The 27,409-nt window shown below is 35.0% G+C and overlaps 1 protein-coding gene across 1 annotated transcript in view; it reads left to right on the top strand.

The window, feature by feature from the left end:
• The window catches only part of LOC127847844 (uncharacterized), a 73,868-nt gene that overhangs the window by 29,483 nt on the left and 16,976 nt on the right, over nt 1-27,409 (top strand). Inside the window, exons 1-7 of the mRNA XM_052380039.1 lie at nt 5,755-6,268; nt 11,316-11,527; nt 20,269-20,343; nt 20,850-20,976; nt 25,144-25,276; nt 26,414-26,489; nt 26,857-26,934. Coding sequence (XP_052235999.1) covers nt 6,007-6,268; nt 11,316-11,527; nt 20,269-20,343; nt 20,850-20,976; nt 25,144-25,276; nt 26,414-26,489; nt 26,857-26,934 — 963 coding nt within the window. The 5' untranslated portion in view covers nt 5,755-6,006. Of the gene's footprint in view, nt 6,269-11,315; nt 11,528-20,268; nt 20,344-20,849; nt 20,977-25,143; nt 25,277-26,413; nt 26,490-26,856; nt 26,935-27,409 lie in introns of the transcript that reaches the window.

Genomic DNA, 27,409 nt, shown 5'->3' with positions numbered 1-27,409 from the left:
ACACCCGTGGGCATGGCCTAGGTCAAGTTCGGAGAGAATACATGCAGATGTCATAGCTCCATTTCTTGGACACATGTTTTTATAAGCCAGAATGAAATCGATAATTTCTGGAAGAACAATGCAAGAATTGCGTACAATGTTCACAAGGTACGGCTTGCCCTAGCAATTAGTATCAGACATTGGTTGTCAATTTACATCTGAATAGATTTCTCTGTTCATGAAGAGAAACGGGAAATGTCATATAGAAACTGTGGTAGCAAAACCGTCAACAAACGGTCTTGTGGAAAGGTTCAATGGTTCTTTCAAACCCGTAATACGCCACATTGTACGACGGGGGAAACTCCTGCAAAACCGTTTTTCGGTGGGAATCTGCGCAGTAAACTAGATTGTATGATACCCAACACACAGGCACACATTCACAAATCACTTATGGTAAAACGAAAATGTAAATTGCTGACAATAGAAAAGTTCGCGAATTCGAATTATGTCACGGTGTCTTAGCGAGAGAATTCACACCTTCTTCAAAGGAAAAATGGATCCCTGGGTCAAAAGCTTCTCGAGATTGTCCACTTTTATACAAAGTAGATATCGGGAATAATATGACATTGAAACGCCATGTTGATCAGTTTCGCGCCACGGACATTCAGAATTATTCTGGCATAAATGTACCGGTTCTCACACCCTTATTATTACTTTAAATGCCGCGAACACAAATATCAGTGAACTTCAGCGTGCACCGAAACCGATGATAATCGTAGTAATGATACGGATTAACGATTGCTAGAAAGACGCTATCCTTTACGCAATAGAAGACCGCCCAAACGCCTCCAGTACCAATGACACTGATGGTGTAATGTTAAGCCAATAACGTTTTATAGTGACATAAAGACATTGACTTAAGTTGGCAGGAGTGAAAGACAGGTTATCGACTGCTTTTGACGATGCTGCTTCAGCGAAGCAGCACTTCTAAGTTATCATATCATGCAAAAAAATCACAATGGCGACCTATATAAAAGACCAAGCCAGTTTGAGTGAGTTAGCTAAATTTTCTCAATCAGCATACCTCGCTGATTATCTTTAATAAAGGCATGGGCAGCTTGGTTCCCGTCCTCTTTCAAATTTATCGAGAGATTCGGGACAGGAACCAGACACGGAACTGCCAGGTGGCACTTCAAACGCTGTGGCGCTGGAAAAAAAAACTACAAATGTAGCCATTTTTAGATTTGATTTGAGAATGTAACCCGCCTTCCAGTTTCGCTGAATGGATCAAGTTCCCCCCTGGTACTACTTTTTCGAACCCACAATTTTTTTCGTACCCAATTTTTTTCGTATCCAATTTGTGTCGTACCAAAAGTTTGTTCGAACCCAAATTTTTCTTTCGTTCCCAAATTTTGTTTCGTACCGAGCTATTTTTTTGCATAATGTTTTACTGCCCAAAATGTTCGTATCCAAATTTGTTTTCGTACCCAAAATTTTCGTACCCACATACACAATTGTGGTGATGTAGATAAACTTTAATTGATGCTTTTATATCCATCCTCTTCAAAAGCATTGTGACAGTACTTTGATTTCAACCTGTGTCAAATTCGGACGCTTGCTAATGTTCTTAAATTACATCCTTACATAAACACGCCGGGTATGCGAATACTTTTTTGACGGATGGCACTTCACTAACAGAGAACAACAAACGCCACGCGCGAGAGGTAAGTTCCTCTGTTTTATTTAAAGTTATATCTTAAAGATTAGTTTTTAAGACAAGACACATGGTCGAGTTGATAAATGGTGTATCCTTTTGTATTGGGAATACACAATTTGACGGAAGAATGGTACAGTTTTGCCCCAAAATAGAAAATTCGATCGGAATCAGCATAAACTGGATGAACAGTACACATTTAAACAAAATAAAACTACTTAGAATTATTGCAAGAATTTTTTTGCTATTCCAGCATGTAGAGTAATCACTGTGCTTCAAATACTGAAATTTTGATAGTATTCAATGAAATATAAACAAAGATAGTGCATGTTGTAATAGGTGGCATACATAAAGTTGCAGGCACTTTGTTTACCGATAAAGGGCACTTCAGATTACGGAGACTTTCAACAAAGCGGGCACTCTAATAACTGAGTTTTATCTTCTACCTTAAATGCATTTATTTATATTATGGCTATTCATACGAAACATTTTGAAAATATATTTTTCAAAAATCACATTACTATTAATTTATACTATGTTTATTATAATTGCAATTTTCAAATAAGATAATATTTATTATTAAATAAATGTGTACATAATGAACTTGTTTTTTATTGGTAACTTGAGATTCAGAGAAATGAAAATACAACGGATAATGCGGATCAACACAATCGTGTTTAATTTTACTTATAGCAGGGCTCTAGATAACGGTAGTGAAGGGGTCTTTATGAGGCAAATACACATTTGTTCTTCATAAAATCCTATGTCGGTTGTGCTTATTTGAATCGCATCATCAAGACGATACGTATGCGTAGCAACAAAATTAAAAAGAGAATGGTAAAACTCCCTTAATTTTGAGCCCTGCTTATAGGGAGCACTTCCCTTTACGCAACGCTAACGTTTGCTCGAAGTGCGATTCACCTGACCCTTAATCACTGTATTGGTTGAGTTTAAAGAAACACGGGTAAAATTAAATCGTAAAAACAACTGATTCTGGAAAAAAGGAATGCGTACATAAAATGTTTAAATGTCATATTATGGAGTCAGTACTTAGTATACCCCCACAAACGAAGTTTAGGGTGCTATATAGGATAGAACTTGTCTGTCTGTCGGTCTGTCGGTCGGTCGGTCCGTATTAAGTGTCCGCTCTCTCGGTTTTCATCCGATCTTCACCAAACTTGGTCAGAAGTGGTATCTAGATGATGTCTATGTCAAGTTTGAATATTGGTCATGACGGGTCAAAATCTAGGTCACGGAGTCACTTAGTGCGTTTTAAACATTTAGCATGGTGTCCGCTCTCTAATTCAAGTAGTGTTCATCCAATACTTTACCGTTCAACCGTTTAGAACGTAATTTAAAATATATGGTCATATAGATTTTACTCATTAGACATATCCAATTTGTTTAACATTTATCTTTCACATTTATACCAAATCATAATCATATTTCAAAGGGATAAGAACATGCTTCGGTAATTCGTTTTTTATTTGCGTACTGAGTACATACATTTTTATTTATTGCCTGCTTACTTTAACAGTATTCCACAGCGAATTCTGCATTTTTATTCACAAAAAACGAGTGTGTTGTATCTGGAAAAAAAGTGTCTAGATGTCGGGAAACGAAGTGCCATTGTTTTTTAGATGATCGGTAAACGAAGTGCAGATGAAAAATGTGCATGCGACTCTTAAAACATTTGAATTTTCTCAAATACATTAGTAAACTAAAATGTAACATGTTGTTACATTACTGGATATATTGATCTTTTATTTCGAATAGTAAGCACGTTCTTGATTTATTTCCAAGTATGTTTATTTTGTTAAAATATGTACTGATCATTCAATTCATGCTGATTATCGATGGAATTTTATCGTTTTTTTTTTAATAATTCACCGTTTTTCCGCGAATTTCTTTATTCGCACTACGAAGTGCTTTACCATTAATCACCCAAACAATGTTCTGTGTCTAAAAACCATATAAACAGAACATAAATACAAAAAAGCTGAAGAACTCACCTCTCGCGCGTGGCGTTTGTTGTTCTCTGTTAGTGAAGTGCCATCCGTCAACGAAGTATTCGCATACCCGGCGTGATAAAGAAAATGTCATGCTTAGTTAAGAGGCCATGAACTTGAAATGGTCAAAGTTGTATTGTTTATTCATTCTTATGGTTAGAATTGTGTACATTGATATTTACATGTTAACGCGTTTGTAAGTAAGATCATTTTTATGTACATGTTATGATCAATGATATTCAGAAGGGAGAAGTGTTGTGTATTTAGATAATGCCTCTACGCCACGCCTAGCGTAGCAATGCCCCGCCCCAGGTTTTATATAACTGCATGTTGACGTCTGATCTTGGTTAGTTAGTTGTTAGACATTGATTCCTTCTATCGTTCTATCATAATTAAGTAGCCACTGAAATAATATGCGTTACACTTCGTTTGTTTTTTCCAAACACAACATTCATACACCGCTTCCTCCACTTGTGCAGGCACTTTACAATGATAAAGACCACATCGAAATAAAAAGGTTTGTGTATAGGCTGTTTTAAGTACGACGTGCATACAAACTGCAGCTCTTATTCAATCAAAATCGCTGCAACAGAAAATATAACGTTGAACGATGTTCGCTTTAATTGCGCATGAGCTTTTTCTTTATAAATGTACGAAAATGTTTGTGGTTAACAGTACAACAGAGCTGATATTATTAAAAATAAAACCACTATTCAAATAACTTAAAATGAAATTTAAATATTATCATCAGATAAAGTGCAAAACAAGAAGGAATTTGATTATCTTATCAATTATGTATACAATGAAGTAAACGTGACTGTATTGGATGCATTTGTATTTTTTTGTGTGTAAATATGTAATATTCTTTGTTTCATTCACTTGTATAAAACAAAATGCACGCAACTCGATGCATGAGAGAAACTACTAGTTCAGCCAAACACCTCAAGCACCTTCAGCGGTTTACACGCATAACTTTACTTTTGTCATGTTTCATTAATTAAAGACATAGCAAACCGGTAGTAACGCGACTGTCAGTGTCATTCGGACCGTAGTTACAAACTGGCGTGGGTACGAAACGGGGCATAAGCCAGTCGCGTGAAATCATTCAATGGACGTACATCAGATAGATTTCAAAGAGTCGATTGGATTTTGCACGTAAATTGTGCTAGATTCATTAATGAGATTTGGAATTTACGATCACGCAAAAGTGCAACCAAAGCGCAGGCATTTCTTTAAAATCGAAGAAATCAACTTAATAACTTAATAAAACGGTGTTGCAAACTTTAATCTCGGTCAGTTTTATTCGATGACTGCTGAAAAAAATATTTGAGTCAGCGTTGAATGAATCATCGATCAAACGTTTTGTACCTTTGCGACTGCATACTCGATATTTCGAGGCAATAAATATTCGACGTTGTCAGCCTTATTAATTAGAGCCCTCCACATTCATCACTAAGCCGAGGTAGAGCCCTCCACATTCATCACTACGCCGAGGTAGAGCCCTCCACATTCATCACTACGCCGATAGAGACATTGCGCGCATCTGTCTAAGGGATAGGGAATTTTACCGAACTGGATTGGATATAAATTATTCGACGAGTCTGTCATTATTTTTTAAGAACACAAGACAATGCAAATATTGACAGAACTTAATCGTTTCCATAAATATATGTTTTGCGAGTTGAAATCCTGTTCCCTTATCAACGTTAGACCGACTTCCATCACCATATCTATAAATTGTGTTAAAAAAAGATGAAAAAACGTTTGATGGTAATAAATGCAGAATAGGTGTTCCAAAAGAATTTTCATTAACATTTTAAGTCATCGAAAAATATATAATTTAAAGTGTATTGGTTTCTGTTGTTTAAGTGATATTCGGTATACAGTATTTGTAATTCAAGTTCTAATCTAATACTAGCGTGTGTTATGCATTAAGAAATGTTTGTCTCTTGCCTAACCGAGCGAAAAACAGAAGAAGAATTCTATATGTGAATTTTGAACCCAACACTCCAGACATGAGGATCATAATACGGTCATCCACCTGTTCACCAGTTGATGTGTGACCACTTCCGAGGACATGTTATGATATTGCGACATGAATCTGTAGAAGACGAAGGATTTGCGAAGAATCAAAACAAACATGTTTAATTAGTTGGTCAATTGGACTTGGGTGCATTTGTTGTTTTCTTTGTCAAACATATTGTAAGCGGCTTAAAGAACAAGAAAACATTTTGATGAAACATCTGTACATTGTGTTTGTGGTTACAGCAATTGGTTAACCATTCGGTTCGCTAAACGTACAAGATGTTGAAGGGGATTATTTATATCGATCCGGTGATAAGAAGGAAAACTACAATAACCAGCGCGATCTATAGACATTTAACAAATGGCTCCATAAAACAAATTAACTGCGCGCATGTAGATGTGTCGGACAGTTTTGGTGCGATTTCGGGTACCTACAGACGTGGTAACAAAAACATGCGTGGACTCGTATTCCTGTTCACAGTTTCCTTAATATTTGCTCTCATTCAAAATGGATATACTGCTGCTATCAGAAATTCACAAGGTAAGGATTATCAAATGTCAAACGATTACAATTCGTGTTAGTGTCTGCTTTATATTGCCAATCAGGATGCTTCTACGGCACATGTTGGTACAATGACCAAAATAATAAAGTGTGCGTTTCAAATTCAATTAAACAAAATATTATATTATTTAATTGATTTGACTGTAGAAAAAAAAACATTTTGGCAGTAAGAAATGTGTCCGAAACTTACTTGTAATTAACTTGTAGTTTGTAATTAAAGTATATTTTGTAAGTAAATTTTTTAAAAGCACCTCGTATGAAAAACGCTTTTGTTGTGAAATTAAATTACTACAATCACATGCAAATATATATTACTTAAATATGTTACTGGCATCGCATGTCATGTTCATGCAAGGTGATATTACAATCACTATATGTCACGCACCAAAACCTTTCGTTAAAAGGGTTATCAAAAAACTGCAATTTTAGTCTGGCTTTTAATAACAAATTTGTTTGAAGGTTGACCATCGTTCAGTTGTATGCAATTCATATAATCGCAAATTACGCTTTGGACGTCCATTGAATTTATAAAATGCATTAAGTACCATAAAGTCAATAAAAATTGCAGCACTTAGACTGCAAAGTTGTTGGTCATTATCCTGAACAAGTTTCAAATCTCATATCTACATAAACGCCTCTGTATTTTACAACCGAACATTATGCAGACTTTGAAGCCGCTAATATATTCTTATAGCAATTGGACGGCACAATTATATATCCTTTATAGCAACTACTCCCTTATGTCGTTGGAAAGGTATATGAGGCGTAATTAATTTGTTTGACACCGCTGTTTTATGAAAATGTAGTTACAGTTTATGTTAAAGCACTACCATGCCTTTACTTATTGTCAATTCAGGTTGTGAACTTTTCGCTGGGTTAACTATTAATTCGTTCTGAGTAACCCATACGCTTCAAGATTAACGGTATGTCTCCATATTTATAGCGTGTTAGAGTACATTCTCATCTGAACGTAAATAGAAGGAATAACAGAAAAGTGTATTTGAATTTGTTTAGAACTTGTATGTAATGCTAACTGATGGAAGATATGGGAACGATATGTTTTGGGGATACAATGTGTATTTCACTACTATCTGGTTCCCGGTATATAAAATTAACCATACATGATGCCGGGGTAAAATCAGCGAAAGTACGTCATAATTTTGACGTAGTGACGTTATGAACCGCGTATAGTTTGGAAATTATAGATAACTTACGGACAGACAGATAGTAGGTTTATTCGGACTTCAAACTTAAATACACACATTATTATCTGTCACGTACATGTACCTAGGCATAACAAGATAACATTCAATAACATATAATACTCATTAAATAATACCAAAACAAACACGTAGATTTTATCAAAGCGGTACTGAAGTTTATTGAACAATAGTATAAAGAATGAAACTAGTAACTTGTGGTATTAAAACATATGCGTTGATATAAAATGTACGGCTTATATAATGTTTTTCTCATCTCAGTGTAACAGCGGCATAAACATATACAATGATATTTATCTTCTAAATCAAATGCATTACAACTAAGACAGTTACTTTCATTTCACGGAATGTTACTTTGAGTGTATCTATCAGTTTGTAATCTCAACGGGTGTGCAGAGACTCTTAATCTTAAACAAAATACGCGTAAACGTCTAGGAAGTAAATCTAAATATTCTTCATATTCCAAAGAGGTTTTAAAAACTTAATACATGTCTATTATAGGATTATTATTCATATCACCATACCATTCTTGTTTAAAGTAGTCAACAAGTCTACATGTAAACTCGCTAATAAAACTATTACCTTGCACAACATGGGGATTTTTACACGCATAACCAAATCCATAAATATTTAATATTTGCTTGACATTTGAGACCCAATTTGTGTAACCTTTATGGCAATCGTTTAAAGCTTGTTTGTTAGCTATTTGCATTTTCATTGTTAAGAATTGTGAACCAATATTTTAGAATATTTGATAACGATAATTATATCGTTGCATAAATAAGATATGTGACTGAATTTAAAATCCGCATCGTGTGATATTTGAGTGTTTCCTAGAGATTATTCAATTCAATTGGTTATAACAATTCATTTTTTTTTTAAACAGTTGATTATTTGTCGGAAGAACCTTTATATTAATAAGAATCTACATTGTTAAGTCTTGTGTATTGATTAAATAAACGTTAATCGCACTGCGTTCCAAAAGGCATTTACATTCTTTCCTAAAGCACTAGTTTAGTTACAGTATCCACTTTCTGGCCGCAAATTGTAACTCCCGTTTATGAGTTTGCATAATTCACAAAGTTAGTCTGATTAAGAAAACAAACGCTAGTTGAATATAAACATTATAAGATATTCGTGCTGGCTATTTTGGTATTACTGGACTAGAATACACTAGCATAAAGCCTTAAGTATTAGTCATGTTTATATAATTACAAAAGATCGTCCGAGGGAAACTTACGAGGGTGTGCTCGCTTATATTTAACTTCGCGTTAGGGCCAAATTTACCTTGAAGTTTATATGATGTAGCATTGCGGTTTCCTTTCTCGAAATGTTTCATTTCCTTACTTCCGAGTGATTTATTTTGTCGAAGTTTTTTTACGAATCGTGTACAGTGTAGATCTATTTCGGTTTTCCTTTCACGAAAGTAAAGTATACCGCCCACTACCGACTTTGACTCTTGTTTGCAAAATATGTTGTGTTACAGAGGGAAGAAGGCATTTGTAAAAATATTTTTTATTATTGAATTTTTGCTAAACACATGGTTCTCGTTTGCATATCATTTGGCAGGTTCAGATAATTTTCTCCGTTTACAGCTTATTACTTCCGTTTGATTTGTTTTTTTGACAATTGACCTTGAAGGATGACCTTGACCTTGCACCACTCAAAATGTGCAGCTCCATGAGATACACATGCATGCTAAATATGAAGTTGCTATCTTGAATATTGCAAAAGTTATCGCAAAATCTTAAAGTTGGGGCAAACAAACCAACCATCCAACAGACATGGAAAAAACAATATGTCCTCCACTATAGTGGTGGGGGACATAAAAGTTTATTTCTGTTAAACCAACGTCACCGTGTAAACTGTACTCATTCTTATGCACACGAACGTACATTCTCGGAAATGTAGAGGTCATCGTTGCTTAGTAGATATGGTGCCCAATTAGCGATAACGGGGCCCCTTATAAATCCACGCTCAAGATTGAGATCAATATCTGGTTCTTCAGAATTAACGGACTCGATAGTGTCTAAATAAGCCTACGGATTTTGATATATATTTAAGCGAAGAATTAGGTTTAAATTAAGTTCTTTTTCTATACATAACCACGCAAAAATTTCGCAATGCCCCTTTAAGATGATAAAATGCTCCATGATTCCCGTGTTTAAATGATAATTTTGTCATATGATCGCATCACCAGAAAGCCGGAGGTTTGCATGCATGACTTCCACCTTTCTATGGTTAATCGCGGAAGAATAATGCGCACCACAACGAAAAGCTACAGTTTGTAAATGGCTGTCATTAATATTTGACATAAGTAAATGAATTTTAGGAGGTTGATTAAACACATTAACAGATGTTGCACAAATAAACGAAGCAACACAGCCATCCAAAATATGAAAAACAGTTAAAGGTTTGACATAACAAAATCAATCATGAGGGGCAGAAAGAAGCAAAGAACAATATAATTTATGAAGGAAAGACGGACGGTCGGATGAAAAAGATTAATCGGCCGTCAAGCAAACATACATGCATTGAGTCTCGTACTGGGTAAAAACTGGGACCAATGCCTATGCTTTAAGAGTCGCCCCGGATTAGCATGTGCTGTACTTGCATTTGTTTAAATGAAGTATCTTTTAAGTGAACATCTTATTAAGGCTGGAAGTGTCATCCCTGATTTTCTTTTTCAGACTGAACAGTGTTATCTAGGATGACACTTAACGTATATGCATTAAGCATAGTTTCATAGGTTTTGTTTAAATCTTGACAAGGTATCAATAGTCATTTTGCTGCAGTCACCATAAAATAGTGCTTGCGATGCAATAGACTATGTTTATTTTACATGTCATCATGCGCTTAGTGAAAAGTTCACTATCTTGATAAAATCTATATTTTTAAAAGGCTATGTGCAACACAAACACGTTCGAAAAAAGTCGCCTCCTCCTTTTTAATTTATTTTAATTAAATGTCTTTAAGAACATGGACAACAAGATATGTGTTTGTCAGAAACACCGTCCTCGCCGCTTTGAAGCTATATATTTGACCTTTGACATTGAAGGATGCCATTGACCTTGACCTTTCACCACTCAAAATGTGCAGCTCCATGAGATACACATGCATGCCAAATTAAGTTGCTATCTTCAATATTGCAAAAGTTATTGCAAATGTTAAAGTTGGCGCAAACAAACAAACACGCAAACAAACCAACAGACAGGGCAAAAACAATATGTACCCACTATAGTGGTGGTGGACATAAAATTTAATACGAAAAAAAAATGATACATTTGCTCACTTTAACGCATCTATTTCAACACAAGATATTACATGATACAGTCTGACTCACTTCTCGGCAAATGTAAATACTACACCGCACCTGGAGGCTGTGGGTCACACTCCACTATCCTTTATTTCGCTTAATGAGATTTAGAAAAAAATTAACGTTGCGGTGTATAAAATGTGTCAAAATGTCAGATAAGCAAGCAGGTCTAATTTTTATAAACATTCTTGCTGAATACTAGAATGCAAATTTAAGAGAACACTAATTTTGACGCAACATTTGTTGCAAGTTAATTGTCTTTGCGATTAGTATTGTGACCTATCTGTACTTGCTATTTTCTTTATTTTGTCCATGCTACTTTGCACGCCATCCACAAAATACACATGCGGGAAATATTTCACAAGGACGTTTTTTGCATGTGTATTTAGGTAGACATCTTTTCAAAGGAGTTTTCATTGTTTACATAATACCATGCATGCAAACAGTAAAATCATTAATGCTCGTTCAGTTATGTTGCTTTTGTTTTCAGATCTCGACGAAATAGTGGACTTAGATCACAACTTTTTTACATATGGAAATCTGCACGACAACGATGATGTCTTACACACCGTCAAATACTACTTCCGGTCAGATACGAGCGCCGACTACCGGCCACTGACGCATAACCCGTCCATCGATCTCAACTCTCCACTCTGTTACGTGGAAAACACGTCCATTAAATGTGAAATAAGTAACGTAAAGGTAAGTAAGTTTTTCGCGCTATGTATATTACATGCAACTTGCGTTTATGAACTCCCCCTTCTTGACATGTGCAAACAGCAAAGGGTCTAGACTGTCTTCCTATTCCCTAGGCGACTTCGGGTTAACAGCTAGTGAGCTCTCTCATGATTTAAAGTCACGTGAAAAAGTAATCTTAAACCTGCGAACATACGCCTAAACTTAAATTGAATTTGTGTTCCATTTCTTTATGAAAAATGTTGAATTTGCTTAAACACATACAAGTACTTTGCAAATTAAGTGATACTATGTATTAAGCTCGGATCTGCCTCGAATATAACCAACTTCTTTACCTTCTTTATTTGAAAGGGACGTGTTTAGGGATTTGTTCATTAACAACATGTAAATATATTTAGTTACAAAATATAATCGCCAATTAGAAACAAGCTAAAATAAGTATAATAGCAAAACATAACAACAACTAACTAGTTCATTTAAAAGATACTAATGTAAAAATTACCCAGATACAATAAGATTAAGAATATTGTAAACACCATGTTTGTAAAACGCGTTTGCTTTATAAATATCGGGGTATTAAAATGCTATGTGATTGTTTTTCGATGTTGATTGACGATTTGTCAAAATTAAATGTTTACATTTTTGTAAATTAATTATATTACACTTTTTTTGACATTGTGATTAACCTAACTGTGATCAAGACCCTCTCAGAGTTGTATATAGATACGCTCAATGTATTGCACGTATTACAAGACCCTCTCAGAGTTGTATATAGATACGCTCAATGTATTGCACGTATTATACCCGTTGAACGACAATTTGTACAGACTAAGTATGCATTCAACGTCAATAAATAATAATAATCCATAAAACTGTTGCATATTTTGTATAATCAACCTACTTGACAGCAATCCTATGGTGCCCGTAATGAGAGTATTAGCCTAGACCAGAAATAACATGGCACACGCTGTAGAATATATAGATGCGTGCTCTGTGAAAAGGGGGTTTAATGCATGCTAACAACTTATCATCTACTGTATATTCTTTTCAGATGAGTGAAAATGATCTGAGAAAAAAATACCCTTATAAGTTGCGGTTATCAAAGTGATTAAAAAGCACAGCTCTATAATTGAGCCGTGCTCTTTGGAAAGGGGATTTAATGCATGTGCGCAAAGTGTCTGCACAGTCTAAGCAGGAATGACACTTTCCGCTTTTATGATATTTTTCGTTTCAAGAAGTCTCTTCTTAGGAAAAATTTAGTTAACGCGTAGAGTGCCGTCCCTTATTAGCCCGTGCGGACTGCACAGGCTGATCTGGGACGACACTTTACGCACATGCATTAAACACCCTTTTCACAGAGCACGGGGCATATTTATGCGTAATTTTAAATATAATGACGTGCAATGAAATTCACTTTGATAACCACAACATTTTAGGATGATTTATTACTCGGATCATATTCTCTTATCTGAAAAGAATAACGTAGATGATATTTGTTTAGCATCGATAGATTGCAGATTTCAAAGTCACGGATTATCGGAGGAATGGTATTTACATCATATATCATTTTTCTCATATAACAAGGGGATAAATAATCGAAAATATATCGAAATAAAGACATTTGTAAGTGCGAATTCATCATGTTTTTTTCGGGCATATAGAGAATACTAGGTCGGTGCCGAATAAAGCAAAGTTTATTTTGCGAGGCTTAGAAAATCTGAACCACGAGCCTTGGCGAGTGGTTCAGATTTTCGTGCCGAGCAAGATAAACTTTGCTTTATTCGGCACCGACCTAGTATTCGATTTATCCCATCAATTTTCTTAGTCGTAAATTATTTCTTTAAACATAGAATAGGAAAATCGAACTAGACGGAAAATTCCAAAGATATTTTAAGCAAACATTGTTTCATTATTTTAATCGTGTCGAGCCTAATACATTACAAAAAGATCACTAACCAACCTGTTTTTTCGTTTATTATACCTCCAGGTCCCCGATTTTTAAGAAATAATGAAAAAAACAGACACTAAACAACTGCATCTTTAGCGTGAAACTACATGCATTGTGTCGTATGACGTGTTAATAATGACGTCACGAGTACGCGCACTTAATATTTGTAAATAATGTTTATTTGCTTTTTGAGTTGCATTATGTGATAAAACTATATTACATCTTGGTATCAAATTGTTTGTTTTGTTGAATCTGATTCGATTTTACTAAAAATGATTACTTTATAGTTGATTCCGAGTAATATGAACATTCTTCGCCGCGCGTGACAGCTATATTTCAGCACTGCTGAAATAAAGGAAAATTTATTCCACAGTGGTTTATTTCGACAATGCACGTCTGATGATGGGATAAATAGAGAATACTAGGTCGGTGCCGAATAAAGCAAAGTTTATTTTGCGAGGCTTAGAAAATCTGAACCACGAGCCTTGGCGAGTGGTTCAGATTTTCGTGCCGAGCAAGATAAACTTTGCTTTATTCGACACCGACCTAGTATTCGATTTATCCCATTAATTTTCTTGGTCGTAAATTATTTCTTTTAAATAGAATAGGAAAATCGAACTAGACGGAAAATCCCAAAGATATTTTAAGCAAACATTGTTTCATTATTTTAATCGTGTCGAGCCTAATATATTACAAAAAGATCAGTAACTAACCTGTTTTTCTGTTTATCATACCTCTACCTCCGCGATTTTTAAGAAATAATGAAAAAAAAGACACTAAACAACTGAATCTTTAGCGTGAAACAACATGCACTGTGTCGTATAACGTGTTAATAATGACGTCACGAGTACGCGCACTTAATATTTGTAAATAGTGTTTATTTGCTTTTTGAGTTGCATTATGTTTTAAAAATATATTACATCTTGGTATCAAATTGTTTGTTTCGTTGAATCTGATTCGATTTTTTTACTAAAGATGATTACTTTATAGTTGATTCCGAGTAATATGAACATTCTTTGCCGCGCGTGACAGCTATATTTCAGCACTGCTGAAATAGAGGAAAATTTATTCCACAGTGGTTTATTTCGACAATGCACGTCTGATGATGGGATAAATTAACGTCATCATGCGATAATATTGACGTCATTTCATTTTTTGAGTCTGGAATCGCAGACTCTTCGTTTCATATACTATATTGTACCTAACACTAATATTTGCCTTTCTTTATCTATACATGGCCGACTTTAGTCCGGAAAATAAAAAAGAAGCAGTCGACAGTGTTGAGTGACCGGTCACTATTTCAAATATAGAACGTGCGCAATATGCACCGCTATGGCAAGCGGTTCGACGCATAATCCCAAGAAACTAGGTTTCTCATGAGAACCTAGGTTCTCAAAATGAGAACCTAGGTTCTCAGAATGAGAACCTAGGTTCTCGCTTGAAGATTGCACATGGCGTCAAGAACCCAAGTTTTCAAATGAGAACCTAGGTTTTCATGAGAACCTAGGTTCTTATTGGAAAACCTAGGTTCTCATGAGAACCTAGGTTCTCATTTGAAAACCTAGGTTTTCATGAGAACCTAGGTTCTCAGAATGAGAACCTAGGTTCTCATGAGAAACCTAGTTTCTTGGGATTATGCGTCGAACTGCTTGTCATATCCGTGGTTTTCATTTGGGAACCATAGGTTCTCTGAGAACCTAGGTTCTCTGAGAACCTAGGTTTTCAGAAAACCTAGGTTCTCATGAGAACCTAGGTTCTCATTATGAGAACCAAGGTTCTCATAGAACCCAGGTTCTCTTGAGAACCTAGGTTCTTTCAAAAACCTAGGTTCTCTGAGAACCTAGGTTCTCTGAAAACCTAGGTTCTCTGAAAACCTAGGTTCTCTGAGAACCTAGGTTCTTAGAGAACCTAGGTTTTCATAATTACGCGTCGGACGGCGTAAACTTGCTCGTTTGGAATACGGGACACATATTATTTAGGGCGCAGGATCAATGGGGTTCACATATGATTACACACGGGCTGGACAGAATGAAAACACGCCGTTAAGAACTTTATTTTTGCAGATATCTCAAGTTATTGAAATATGTTCGCAAAGTCTTTAGCGCATAAGTTTTTCTTGCAGTGTTGCCGATATCTTACTATTGAATAATACATTATTACACATAATCAATAGGGATAAAACTTGTATTTTATACCATAATGATTGCTTCCTACATGTAGGTCACATACATACTTAAAATAGAAAACTGTACCGTACAGTCGTTTGAGGCCCGAACAAGGGAATTGAATATTTGAAACTCATTTAATGCTGTAACAATATATTATGTAACGATTGATCTGAATTTTTAGTCTCAAAATAATATTTACAATTAAAGATGTATTTCATAAACAGTTCAATTTTTTATTAACGTGTTCAGACCAATGTCGACCGATTACTTTACTAATTTCATTCCTAAATAACACCCATGCACGGAAACATGAACAAGAGGCGGTCACTGACGGCTAATGCCTGTGGTCACAAATATTCAACAGATAAGTTTCGTAGAATATTACTGAGCATTGTCTGAACATTGTTCAGAAAATGCTCTTGGGGAGAAACATTCACGGTTTCACGCCTATTTCTATTCATGTTACACATATGCCGCCAGCGTGTACCAAGCAATGGGAGACAACTGGAGGTTAATTATGGCACGCGGTTCGACGCATAATCCCAAGAAACTAGGTTTCTCAGAGAACCTAGGTTCTCTGAAAACCTAGGTTCTCTGAGAACCTAGGTTCTCAGAGAACCTAGGTTCTCATGAGAACCTAGGTTATTGAAATCCCAAGAAACCAGGTTTCTCACGAGAACCTAGGTTCTCATGAGAACTTAGGTTCTCATGAGAACCAAGGTTTATGAAATCCCAAGAAACCAGGTTTCTCATGAGAACCTAGGTTCTCATGAAAACCTAGGTTCTCATGAGAACCTAGGTTTCTCATGAGAACCTAGGTTCTCATTTGAAAACCTTGGTTTACGCTTGAGAACCTAGGTTCTCATGAGAAACTAGGTTTTTCATGAGAACCTAGGTTCTCATAGACACATAGAACTTAGGTTCTCATGAGAACCTAGGTTCTCATGAGAACCTAGGTTCTCATTCTGAGAACTTAAGTTCTCGTTTGGTATCCTAGGTTTTCAAAAGAACCTAGGTTCTCATTTGAAAACCTAGGTTCTCATGAGAACCTAGGTTCTCATTTGAAAACCTAGGTTCTCATGAGAACCTAGGTTCTCATTCTGAGAACCTAGGTTCTCATGAGAAACCTAGTTTCTTGGGATTATGCGTCGAACCGCTTGCCATACACCGCGCGTGACAAATATTGACGAATCAGGTCATCGCCCAGGCAATACACGCAGATAAGATGCACCTGTGATGTTGTACTGTATTATATTTCGTCACTGACACTGGTTATTTATATTATGTCATTTTTTAAACAATTATTAAAAAAATCTAAGATTTAAATTGAAACGTATTTAAACTTGGGAATTTATTAGGGATTATAACTTTTTTGATAATTATACAACTTTGTCGATGTGTATACACTTAAAATCGTTGATTATATCTACACAGGTATCTACACACAATACAAATGTTTGGTGAAATGTAAAAATCAAAGCACTGACAGTACTGGTGTTACGATGCTTTTGAAGAGGATGGATATAAAAGCATGAATTTAAGTTTATCTACATCACCACAATTGTGTATGTGGGTACGAAAATGTGGGTACGAAAAAAAAATTGGGGATGAAATTTTGGGTACGAAAAAAATTATGCCAAAAAATGATTTGGGTATGAAAAAAAATTGGGTTCGAAAAGAATTTGGGTACGAACAAAATTTGGGTACATAAAAAAATGGGTACGAACAAAAATGGGTACGAAAAAAATATTTGGGTAAGAACAAAAATTGGGGTACAAAAGAAATTTGGGTACGACAAAAAATTTGGGTACGAAATAAAATTGGGTACGAAAAAACGGGGAAGTAGTAGATGTACGGGGAAGTAGTACCCGTGGGGAAATTTGACCCATTCAGCAAAACTGGGAGGCGGGTTACATTCTCGATCAAACCTTAACATAACTACATTTGGGGTTTTCCCAACGTCACGGCGTTTGAAGTGCCACCTGGCAATGTTGTGTCTGGTTCCTGTCCCGAACCACTCGATAATTTTGAAAGAGGACGTGAACCAAGCTGCCTTTATCTTTATCAATGATAATCAGAGAGGTATGCCGATTGAGAAAATTTAGCTAACTCAATCGGACTGACTCGGTCTTTTACATATGTCGCAATTTTTAAGAATTTGTTCATGGTATGATAACTTAGACGAGCTGCTTCGCTAAAGCACCATCGTCAAAAAAATTAAACCAATTATCGGCTCAAATGGAAAAGCAGTGACGAGCCAGGCAGCCCCAAACCGTCTATGGACTTCAGCTTTCGGCTTTGATACATATACACAATGAGTATGCCTTGCTGGTCAGTTGGATGCCATAAGGTCCTCCGTCGGGTTTTCTTGTTTTTTACTTTTACTTGTTTTTCAGATAAATTGAGATTTTTTGTATCAAAAAGTCCATATCAGTGCAACAATATTGTATTCTATATATTCATTGTAGTGACAAAAACTATAACAAAAAAGCGATATACATCGGTCTACTAGTGTAAGTTGCTTTTACTGCTGAATTAAAATGCGTGTAGAATATCTTCATACATGTTCATACAATTATCTAAAAAAAATATCGATGAAACTTACCTACACATCATGACGCGTTTTTCTATAATAGTTATCAACAGCGATGTAATTCACATCTATAACGTCACTATACTAACAATTTGATGATGGCATAATGTGCAAACGTAACACGCGTATTTCTGTTTTATTGAATATACAAGATTATTGAAAAACATGTTAGCCATTCATTAAATAACATACATCAAAATAAACAAATATTCGTTTAATTATGGTACCAAAATGCCTGCTGTGGAACATTGATTTATGTAATATAATGTTCACCATTATTTGTTAAGAATTTATAACATTGAAATACCAATTTGATATATCCTAGCTTGATCGTTTTGCTTTGTAACTGAATGAGACACGTTTAAATGGACCTCTATGCTTTGAAAAATAACGGAGATTTCCTACGAATTGTTCTATGGTACATTGTCAAAGATTATCTGTTGGAATGTGTACTATATAATGTATATTCATCATAATTGGAAATTAAAGCACAGGGATACCCAATACTTGGAAGTTAAAGCACAAGAATACCACATATTTGGAAATTAAATCATAGAAATACCCCCTATTTGGAAATTAAAGCACAGGGATACCCATATTTGGAAATTAAAGCACACGTACACACCCATAATTGAAAATTAAAGCATCGGTATACCCCATATTTGGAAATTAAAGCACATGGATACCCATATTTGGAAATTAAAGAACATGGATACCCCATATTTGGAAATTAAAGCACACGTATACCCCGTATTTGGAAATTAAAGCACAGCGATACCCTGTATTTGGAAATTAAAGCACAGGGATACCCATATCTTGAAATTAAGCACAGGGATACCCCATATTTGGAAATTAAAAGCACAGGAATACCTCATATTTAGGAATTAAAGCACAGGGATACCCCTTATTTGGAAATTAAAGCACATGGATAACCCATGTTTGGAAATTAAAGCACATGGATATCCCCTATTTGGAAATTAAAGCACATGGATACCCCATCTTTGGAAATTAAAGCTTATGGATATCCCTTATTTGGAAATTAAAGCATAGGGATACCTCATATTTTGTAATTAATGCACAAGGATAACCCATATTTGGAAATTCAGACACAGTGGTACCCCTGTGCTTAGCTAACCTGTGATCCAGCGCTGAGTTTATTAATGTTTTCGCCGGCAGCAAATAGACCAAATAACGTTTTAAAGGAAATCCTTAAATACATGTGTGTGATTTTTTAGGGTTTCCTTCACTAATCGTTTGCATTTAATTCGCAGGATTTCCAATTTAAACACCGGTTAGTTCACCTGTATACACGGGATTATAATTGATTTTCACAACTAGTTAAATTGTATTTTATTTGTATGGTTCATCAAATCAAATTCGCAAATTCTTCATTTATTAATCATATTGGGTAGGTGTTGGGTTTAACGACAAGTCACTATTTTTGGCATGTGCAGTGTATGATAAAAATACAATTAGTTAATATGCATGTATTATAAGCATGGTTGCTAATTTTTACCAACAACTGGTTTAGCTATATTTTATTAGAGGGGGTTCTTTGTAAAGCAAGGTATGCTTTATCCGTTTATTTAAAGAGGTGCTTCAGTTATAGATACACCTAGTTCATTCGTATTTTATTTGAATAATTAACATTAAAGGCAACAATTTTTTGTTTCTATTGCAGTATTTCAATGTTCAACGTGTTAAACAATAATATTATTGTTCACATGTTCGATTGAAAGTCTCAACATGTGTCGCTCAATTTTATTTTTAGTGTCTCATTTAACGCCATTTGGTTTCTGTTGGGTTCCAATGCAAGCTTCTAGTTGAGTTGCATCAAGTCCACAATCTACAAGCTGGGTTCGTCTTCATGGTCACTGTTGGTCTATTAGTTGTTTTGCAGCGTTTCCAATGAATGCATAAAAGTAGTTGCTATTGTTATCTGTTCCATTCAAATCTGCATACAGTTCATATGTTTTAGCACAGTTTAGCACAGTTTACAAGTAAAGCCGAATCGTGTAAATCTAATTCGTATTTGCAGGGTTTCCACTTTTACAAAGACGCCAACGGCTCTATTGCGATGTCTGTTCAAAATGTCAACGGGACAATGCAAGTGGTGAGGACGTTCATTTTGATTTAGCAATTAGCATGTAGATGCTTTACCTGCAAGTATACAATTAATTGCACGTTTAATAATGAAATTATTCTAGATCGCTATTTATTTAATTTGTCGCTGGCCATTTTAGAGCTCATCTTAATTGAAAACAAGGTTTGTATTGCGTAGTTTTGTTGTTTTTACTGTATATTCTGTCAGGTATGTGTGTCTGTCAATTAAATTAATGTTGCATTAATAATTACCAAATATATGTAAATTGACATTATGCATTAAAAAAATCATGAAGCTACACACAATTGTATCTCTATATATATATTGAAATATTTTAATTTAATGGTGTATGGGAACAATTTAGACGAGTGTCCGATAAAAACACCTGTCACGTTGACGTCATGAAACTTACGTGACGTTGTCAATCGCACACAGGAAATTTCTTACAAAAGCTATATCTTACATCTTAATACGTTTTATTCTTGGTATATTTTTATATTCCATTTTTCCTTCAGCAAGGTTTAATAAGCGATGATAAAGGAATACGCGAGATACAGCCCTTATCCGCAGAAGGGTCTCTTAGCAACAGACACCACGTGATCAGAAAACGATCGGCAACGACAACACTTCAGAGACCCAAAGGTATCTCGATTACCGTACTTATAGTTCTGGAGATGCTTTATATATATGAGTTGTGTTCTGAAAAAAACTGGGCATAATGCATGTGCCGCGATGTGCGTGAAGGGTCGTCCCAGATTCGCCTGTGCAGTCCGCACAGGTTAATAAGGGACGACACTTTCCGCCTTAATTGGATTTTAGCTAAAAAGAGACTTCATTTAAAGCCACACACTTTGCCTCTGACATTGAAATGAAATACATGTTAATCAATACATATAGATGCAATTTGAAAGTGTGCAAAATTGTCATTTAATCTATAGCCTGGTTAGCAAGAAATGTATTATTTTTCAAACGGTAACGGTTTTAACACCGAAGGTAATTTTTCTATACGTATAAACGTCCATTTCGACAAACGCGATTATTTTTAAGTTTTAAACCGCAAAAAAGACGGATTTCTACCTTGTAACCACCAGATATATTCTAATTGTCATAGATAAAATTAAAACTATAGCCTTGTTAGCAAGTAATTTATTATTATTTAAACGGTACCGCTTTTTAAACCGAAAGTAGGATTTCTAGACGTATACGTCTATTTCGACAAATGCGATTATTTTTAAGTTTTAAAGCGCTGAAGACGGATTTCTACATTGTAACCATCAGAAATATTCTATTTGGCATATATAAAATATAATTCTTATTTATACTTAAATTTACAATGCAAAATAAATTGTGTGGCTTTTAACGAAAATGTAATAAAAGCGGAAAGTGTCGTCCCTGATTAGCCTGTGCGGAATGCACAGGCTAATCTGAGACGACACTTTACGCACATGCATTGAGCCAAGTTTTCTCAGAACGAGGCTCATATAATATTGCGCTAGCATGTTTTATGACATGCCTTACTAACTATCATTTTTGTACGTCATAAACAATATTTTACTTGTGCTCTTTTAACGTGGCAAAATTATACTAAATACCCTGGTAACGAACACAAAACGGATATATATTTCTCAGCATAAGCACATGCAGAAACTAATTCTAGCCGACTTTATATATGTATTTAGAACAAAACATATGTTTGAATCAAAGTCAAAACGCTAAAAATAACACTAGTTTTCACACATATATATCAAACGGTTTATTACTTGTAATGTGGATTACTCATGATAATAATATATCATACCAAGACACATACAACCAACATAAAACTAAACGCACATTTTATACGAATCAAACTGATGTATCAATTTCTGCCTATATAATTATAATGTCCAGCATACAACATAAAATACACAATTTATGCGCATCAAATTGATGCAACAATTTCCTATATACTGTCCTCGATTTCATTAAATGCAGTTTCGTGTTAGCAATAGAGGTCATTCAAAAGTATGGCTCAAAACACAGTGATTTATTAAGATTATATTTTTTTTTGCATTTGTTTTTTTCACTTTTGTTTTTCTTTAGATGTGTTATGAAGTCCTATAACGGTAACAAACGTATGAACACTAATTCGTTATGCTCGTGATTTTTTTGACAAAACATTATGTAGTCGACTGTTACCGTCACTTTGATGTGCACTGCGAAGTCAGGGTCGCATTTGTTCGAGTGTAACCGTTGCTTAAAGTACACGTGTTATTTCTTGTAATTCAACAAGAGCCTGTGTGGTTTATAGTTAAGAGATATCCATGAGTTTGATAGTAAGCACCTTCTGTCTGGAATGTCCGTCTGTCCGTCTGTCCGTCGTCCGCCAGAATGCTTGTACGTAACATGTTCGCGTCCGATAAACACCTCATTTCTATAAACCGTCTAAACGCTTTTACTGGAACTTGTCTTAACTGTGAAGGTCATTAACATCATGTGCAGAAGTAAAGGAAATCCACACCTGCTCAATGTTAATGTCACAAATGAATGTCCATTATTTGACACTCGTGTCCGCTCGAAAACTCTTAAACTCTCGATAAAGCTTTAACACCAGCTCAAGGTCAATGCTTCTGTTTATCATTAATTGTTTTGGGTTCTACATCTCATTTATCAATTGCTATTGTGACCAATAAGCCCGTGTGAAGACGACATACGCAAGTTATGCTAAGCCGCGGTCGAGGTCAAACTTAATAGTTGAATGTTCGAGTCTGTATTTTTGTTTTAAATATGCGCTTAATATGATTTTTATGCAACTTGTCCAAATTATGAACCACAATGTGGAAATGATTTTTAGGTATGAACAAGTCGCCTAACCACAAGATTACGCCGGAGTTCAAAACGATCGCGCGGGGGGGGGGGGGGAGGTAGAAAGCTGTTGCAATGATTTGTCCGTCATACTGAAGAATACATTAATGTCTTCGCACCACTTAACACCTTTCCCCTGTCCTGATTTGAGAGCATTTAAAAACACATACCGTAACTGCTCAGTGGACACAAGATAGCAACTTGAATTAAGCTTGTAACATACAGACACACATTTCGTAATTGTAGCCCCTAGCTAAGTTATGATTTAATCGCTTTGTACGATCGTCAGAACATTAGTCACGAAACTGTTTTATTTATGTGAAATACACTCACGACGTAGCATGTAATCCATTCTCTGTCCGTCTATTTTTTTTTTAATTTTCGTTTGTTTAATTAGTAGACAAAGCTTGGTGTTTCAGACACGTTTATTTTTTCTCTTTGTTTTTTTTTTACTGATACAGTATAGGTGTTTTTCTTAAGATTATATATCGACCTGACGTATTTCTTTGACGCAATCTAATAAATCAAATTTAGAATTTATTAAAATACTTAATAGTCTCGCTTACATAAGGACTATCTAGACTAGATGCAGTATCGTACCTACCGTACGATATTAAAACACGGACTGTCCAATTAATAGTGACAATCTATATAGTTTAAAACTGGGTTATAAATCTCTTTCTTTTATTTTGAACGATATTAGTTGGCAATGTTCTTAGATGAATGTCGTTAATGAAGAGCTTTTTCTGTATATTCGTTTCAAATTGGCAGTAATTAAAACGTAATCGCATCATCTGTGGGATTGTCGCGAATCACTCCAGGGGTACTTTTTAAACGTAAAAAACGATATCAATGTATAATGTCAATGTAATAGCTTTCCAGAAACAAACATTACATTCTGTGTTCTTAGTTTACTATCGTTTTCAGTGAAAATGCATAGGTCTGTTTTCATGGTATTGGACATTTCTTAATCAATACAACATCAATCTAAATGAAATATATCAAATCTAACGCGAGTACAGTTTTGCATAAACACTTTATTTTAATATATAATTCCTTCGACATAACTACTATATATGTGGGTCTTTACATACCTTATTAAGTGCACAGTATGAATTGTACTGTAATCCAATCGCTCGTGCGAGGGATTCCAGTCGACCCATTCAATTACCAAACCCTTTACTAAAAAAGTGTGTGTTAAATAACGCTTCAGGTCACACCGACTCCCCTCTCAACGTGGCTGTCAATGTTATATAATTTTTATTATATATTTGTATGTCGTGTACTTTTCCGTAAAATAACATATATCAGGCCCCGTGTTCACCAAACGATTTTTCAATCGAAAATCGATTTTAACTGACATCGATTTTCATTTTTGACTATCAACTACAATGAAAATCTATTTTCAATGACAAGCAAAATCGATTTACGATTGCAAAACATGCTTTGTGAACACGTATTGACAAGAATCAATTTCATTTTAGATTCAACACTTATACAAACGCGATACTCACGCTTAAACTCGCGGTATTACCGCATATTTATCAATATTTTTTTACTATTCAATTAGCTCATTATTAAACCTTCAGTATAATGGGGATACAGAACAAGGCGACTGACGAGGACCGTTTCTCAGTTATCAACCTGTTGTGATATTAGTGTCATGGTCAAGATTCTCGAAACAGTATTGCCTAAACGAAATGGCGGTCGGTTTCAATAATAAGCAAAACAATAACTAACATTTGAACACTGTAACCTTTTACGTTTCGGCACAGTTGGTGTAAGTAAATACAACTGTATACGTTAATGTTTAATATTTTTAGGCATTAAAACTGTAGTATAAACTGTACGCCTTCTTCGTTATTGACCGTTTAAGTTTTAAGCAATTTGAAACAAACCTATGTAACATTAGTAGAAGAATGATACACATTTTCTTCAAACGAACCCTTCTATTTACACTTACAGCTTCCCGTTTAGCAGAATACAGTCCATTTCCCTCCCGTCTGGCGTCGCCCTACAAGGAAACCCCCTCAGTGACGTCATCAAGCGACTATTGCGTCGACATTCTTTGCGTTGTTGACTACAGTATATACAAGAAGTAAGCGAGTTTTTTTTAACCCACTCGACCTAGTGGTTAGTCTTGGCTAAAAACAATAGTATTTATTTATAAGAAACTTATATCGCATAAACACTCTTAAGTTTCGTTAATTATGCGTCTGCTTGTGGTCATATACTGAACAACAAAACAAAACGGAACCAATTTTGATATTTTAAAACAATGTTGAAACAAGCGCTTAAAATTTTAACATTATTTCTAATCAATTTCTTGGAATACATAAAAATGCTGATAAAAATTGAGTTTATTGAATCTCTATTCATTATACTTATGAACTTATTATACCAGTCAGATATATGCAACGTGTGGGTTACTATTTAAGGGGCCGTTAAACAGATTTCACGTTTTGGTAAATTGAAAAAAAAACAACGTTGTTTCAGATTCGAAAATATTAGTTATGATATTTTTTAGGAAATAGTAATACTGACCATTTACCATGCTCTTAAATATCTATTGTGTGCATCTTTTGACGAGTTGAAAACCTGAAAATTATAAAGCGTCGTGCGACGCGAAGCGATTGAATAATTTGGAAAGTTCTGTTATTGTCCTTATATTTTTGGAAACTATAGCCGAGTGGTCTAGGCGGGAGACCTTTTACTCCAGGACTCCAGGGGTCAGTGGTTCGAGCTCTGTTGAGGGTTACTTTTTTGCCTATTTCTAAATTGTATTCTTGTTTTTTTTACTGGAGATTTTTAAGGTCAAATGTTTAAATTTATCAATATAAAGCATTTAATGATAAGCTTCAATACATGCCAAATCTGTAAAACGGCCCTCTAATTTATTTAATCTGTCAAGCTTTAATGGATACGGGGCATTTCTCAAGAATTATTGTATTATCCGTGTATCATTATTTTCTCGGCTTACACATTGAAAATGCTTAAATAAGAAAGCGGTAAGAACAATCATGAATCATGATAAAATGTAAGGGAAGATCCTTTATTTTGCACCTCGACTGTATATTTGTATTAATAGGATTTTATTCAGATTTAATTGACAACAGTCATCACAATCATTCATATCATAATTAAAATCGTGAATACCAGCAAATATTGTTGACTTATGGGTACAACGTTATCGTCTGTCCGTTAGAAATTAAAAATTAGTGTATGTGTGTTGCAGATTTAAAGAGGAAGAAATAACAGAGAGTAAAGCCCTTGAAAAAATACGATATTATTACGCACACGTAATAAATGGGGTATGTCATCATCATCATCATCATCATCGTCATCGTCATCGTCATCGTCGTCGTCGTCGTCGTCGTCATCACCATCATCATCATCATCATCATCATCATCATCATCATCATCATCATCATCATCATCATCATCATCACCAGCATCACCAGCATCATCAGCATCACCAGCATCACCAGCATCAGCATCATATTCTCCTTTTTTATTTCTTCTCAAGTATCATCATCTTCATCATCATCATAACCATCACCACCACCATCATTATGGTTTTTTGTTCGTCTTTTCCTTCTTCATCAACATCGCTACAATAACAACCACCACACAAACAATTTATATATAAAACAATGTTGATGTTCCTTCTTGTTATAGATTAATCAAAGATACGCCACCATAGCAGATAAAGAAATGCAAATAAACGTGCGATTAGCTGGATACTTTATAGCAAAGGTAGGTAATCGTGTGTATTAAATTGTTAACTAAAGGGTTGCTTATATAAACATGAAGCAGAGAACTAGTTTTGGTGATGTGGCGGGTTGGATCTGGTTATGGGTGTGTTTTAAATGACTTCGAAACTATCAATAATGTGATATGTATTAACATTTGCCAATTGATAAAATAGAAACATAAATATTTTTTATATCATGGACGCTCGGCAAAAACGTAATGATAATAAGGACTGGTAGTTAAAACGATGTTTGTAGCATACATGATCACTTATAAATATGCATGGTTATGCTGACCTAATTGTATTTATTACACCAGAACACAGACTCAGGCAAGATATTTCAACTATGTCTGTCTCCAACTAATTTTAATTTAATAGTTTAAAAGATCTATACTCATAGTACTCTATTTAAAAATTAAAATTAAATATCATATACGGATTGAATGGCGAAAACACCAGATCAATCTTAAATAAAAG

The sequence above is a fragment of the Dreissena polymorpha genome, chromosome 10, assembly GCF_020536995.1.
Source record: "Dreissena polymorpha isolate Duluth1 chromosome 10, UMN_Dpol_1.0, whole genome shotgun sequence".
Taxonomy (NCBI): Eukaryota; Metazoa; Mollusca; class Bivalvia; order Myida; family Dreissenidae; genus Dreissena; species Dreissena polymorpha.
The sequence above is the reverse complement of the archived record's forward strand: the minus strand, read 5'-3'. Positions and strand labels throughout refer to the sequence as shown.